The sequence below is a fragment of the Nanorana parkeri genome, unplaced genomic scaffold, assembly GCF_000935625.1.
Source record: "Nanorana parkeri isolate BGI_ZX_2015 unplaced genomic scaffold, ASM93562v1 scaffold547, whole genome shotgun sequence".
NCBI classification, from domain to species: Eukaryota; Metazoa; Chordata; class Amphibia; order Anura; family Dicroglossidae; genus Nanorana; species Nanorana parkeri.
The window spans coordinates 389,017-392,468 of NW_017306815.1; the positions used below are offsets into that span (position 1 = coordinate 389,017).

The 3,452-nt window shown below is 40.2% G+C and overlaps 1 protein-coding gene across 1 annotated transcript in view; it reads right to left on the reverse strand.

The window, feature by feature from the left end:
* Positions 1–371: 371 nt before the first annotated feature.
* COL27A1 (collagen type XXVII alpha 1 chain) overlaps positions 372–3,452 on the reverse strand; it is a 310,533-nt gene continuing 307,452 nt past the window's right edge. Inside the window, exon 61 of the mRNA XM_018561833.1 lies at positions 372–799. Coding sequence (XP_018417335.1) covers positions 653–799 — 147 coding nt within the window. The 3' untranslated portion in view covers positions 372–652. The remainder of the gene's footprint in view (positions 800–3,452) is intronic.

Here is a 3,452-nt window from a genome sequence, read left to right on the forward strand (position 1 = left end):
CTTTAAATAGCTTCAAAAAAAAAAAAGCTTCAATGCACCAGAGATTTTCACAGTGGGGGTGTTTAGCACCAGTCGCCTTTGTCTCATGTTGTTGTATCAGTCACTGTGTAAGTACAGCTTTGGTTTTTCTTGTTCCTTCACAGGAAAGTTGGGGGAGATACTACTTTTTAAATAATATATTACTTTTACATATTTTCTTTTTATATTGCACTTCACAATGCTTTCTGCCTAGGTTACCTAAAATTCTTGCCTGTTACCAGCTCCCCGGCAGAAAGGGAGAATAATGACAGACTTAAGACTGTTTTTGGCTTGTTGCATGTTATCGCTCAATCACGTGACCGGTGGACCTCATTCTCTTTCCTTATTGCTTGGGCTAACACACTTTTCCTGTGGGTGTTAGCTAGTCTGGAGATTGATTATTCTGTTTCCTGTCCCCAAAGATTTGATTGATTAGGGGGGGTGGGGCATGATGGGAACCCCCAAGTCTAAGTTCTTCTGTGGCACAGTGGATTGGGATTCAGGATAACAGGATTAGCTCTACTATTATTTGAGAGTCATTCCGCAGCCTTCATCCATTCTGGATAACAGGTCACTTAGGGTTCAAGATTGGTGGTTCCAGAGGTCAGGTGGATGCAGGAACCAGAATAAGAGTTCACAAGAAGCAGACACTCCCCACTTCTAAATGAAGGTTCTTCCCAGGCTTGGATGAAGGGAGGTTTAACACGTCAACGATTGGTAACTGAGTTGGGTCCTGTGTCCGAAACGTGAATATGGTTTGATGCCAATGCCCGTCTTGTAACTGCAAACAAAACATTTTTTGAATGGTATTGAAATAAACGATGGCACTCGTTTTAGAAGGAGTAATGGTTTAGCATGGCAAGCAACTAGGCCATATCCCTTCTTGTAAAAATGTCAATTTGATGCATGATACAAAAGTTTCTCAATACAATACATGTATTATATAAGATAGGTAGAAAATGTAAACTAAACACAACCAAAGACCTAGCAAGATTGAGCAAATATCACTAACTTGTAAACTATCATTGCTAACGTCCTTCTGAACATTCTAGGTGTCTGTCATTGACCTGGAACATGTATGTATGCAATTAGAATGTCCATATTTATGGGAACCCTAAACTTGCTGTTAGCAACATTTATGGTCACAGTTGAGGAGATTCTGACAAGGGGGGTTGCTGTTCCATAGTGATAGATCTAGCAAGGCTGGTTTGTCTATGAACTGCTCTGCTCTGAACCTATAACCCTCTAAATGGCAAGGGGCACAGACCTCTAATCAGGCATAAAGAAGGTAAGCAACTACACCTGAGCAAAACTCAGCAGTAATTCATGCAAACATCTCAAGATCTGGACCTGTTATCCTTACACTGACTTTTAATATTTAGTAAGGAGCCAGCATGTGCACATCATTTGTTCTAACCCCCCCTATACCACATGCTTGTGGAATTACTCAAGTCAAAGGTAGCAGCTAGACCTTTATCTGATGCAGCTAGGCAATTCAGCCATGTTACCTCCCCCTACGAGCTTGTGATTGGACAGTCAATGTGCTGCAGCACACTGATCTGGACTCCTGTCAGCATGTGTTGGCAGCACTTCTGATTGTGTGCATACTGACCACTCAGCGCCCCTACACAGGAATTTACTATAAAAGAAGTACAGATGCGTTATCTGCACTTTCACTTTTTTTGTTTATATTTCAGGTGTATGAAGAGTCTTGGCTATGTTGTGGCTGCTATCTAAAGGGAACCACCACAACCTATGAGAAAAAAAGCCAGGCCTATATACAGGTGAAACTCGAATAATTAGAATATCATGCAAAAGTAATTGCAGTAAGTGCTGCAAAAGGGGCCCAAACCAAGTACTGAGCACATATGCATGCTTGTACTTTTCAGAGGTCCAATATTGTCCTATGTACAATCCTTGTTTTATTGATTGCATGTAATAATCTACTTTTTTGAGGTTGTGGATTTGGGGTTCTTGGGGTTTTCATGAGCTGTAAGCCATAATCATCACAATTATGACAAATCACGGCTTGAACTATCTTGCTTTGCATGTAATGAGTCTATCTCATATATTAGTTTCACCTTTTAAGTTGCCTTAGTGAAATAAATGAACTTTGCACGATATTCTAATTATTCGAGTTTCAGCTGTATAGAATGACCCCTTGCTTTCTGTATAGAAGCAGTGGTCACTCTGCAGAGGTCCAGCTACACTGCCCTCCTGTGTCAGAGCTAGAGCTTTTCAATCAGCAGTGACCGTAAGCTTTGCTGACACAGGTCACCTCCAGAAGAGAGACCCCTGCTTCTATACAGGGAGCAAGGGTACTTTTATACAGCATGCTGGTAGGGAACTGGCTTTTCTACTCGAGATGAGGCTACTTTAAAAAAAAAAAAAAAACGAAAAAAAAAAACTAACACCCCTTCAAAGACTTTAACACGCATTGCAGGTGCAATAAAACAAAAGGGGTGCAAACATAACTGAAAGTTGGACTGTGCGTGAACTAAGTCTCTACAGGGTTAAAGCCCATTCAATGTGTAGGTGAAGCTACTTTTCAGGCACACATATCTGTGAAAATAAGGTAGGTGTGTTGTATGTAGGTAAAAGGTAGGTGTTTTACCTGCCCAAAGATTTGTAATGTATGCAGCTTTGCCACACGTGCTGTCTAGCAGGATAGGAGACCAGCATTTTATCTCCTACAGTTAAGTCTCATTCCCATCCTGTTACTGGACAGTGAAAGGAGACACAGCAGACTGATGAACTCATCTTTGTAACTCTGATCTCTCCTCCCACCAGCACAACTTGTTTAGTACTGCAGTATTGTGTTGCTTCACACTTTTGCAGTCTGAGCGCTGTTGTACACGGACTGCAAAAGGCTGCTACCGGTTATAGACAAGGTAAAGTTCAGCTACTTAAATAATATTGTAATTAAATAATAGTGTAATTGTTTTGTTTAATGCAGCTTTGTTTTCATAAACACATCATTATAAATTTGTATCTTTAATGGTTCAGCATTAATACCTCACCCACTGACCAATAGCAGTGCTCTGTAAGGAACCATAGAAACCACACAACAAATCTCTATACAGGAGTTTATTGCTTCTGAATCTGCAATAAATCCTCTTCACCTGAAATCTGCAGTAAACATTTAAAGTCTGAATGTCTGCCCTGTAACATACACCTGTATCTACCTGGATCTGTATCCTTTCTTCTCATATATTACCAAAATGAATGGCTTAGATTTTTTTTTATTGCTATAGAAAATGTTAGTTTGCTGTTTTCAGTGTTATAAAACAGGTTATAAAAATGTTGGCTGAGAACTCAAAGGCAAGAAAAGGTCAGTTCATGTGCTCTGCGTCATAGGTTTGAATCTGTGCGCAAGGTTCTGTGAAAGAGATTCAATGAATACATGGGAAACATCCTAACTCTGCATTGCATAC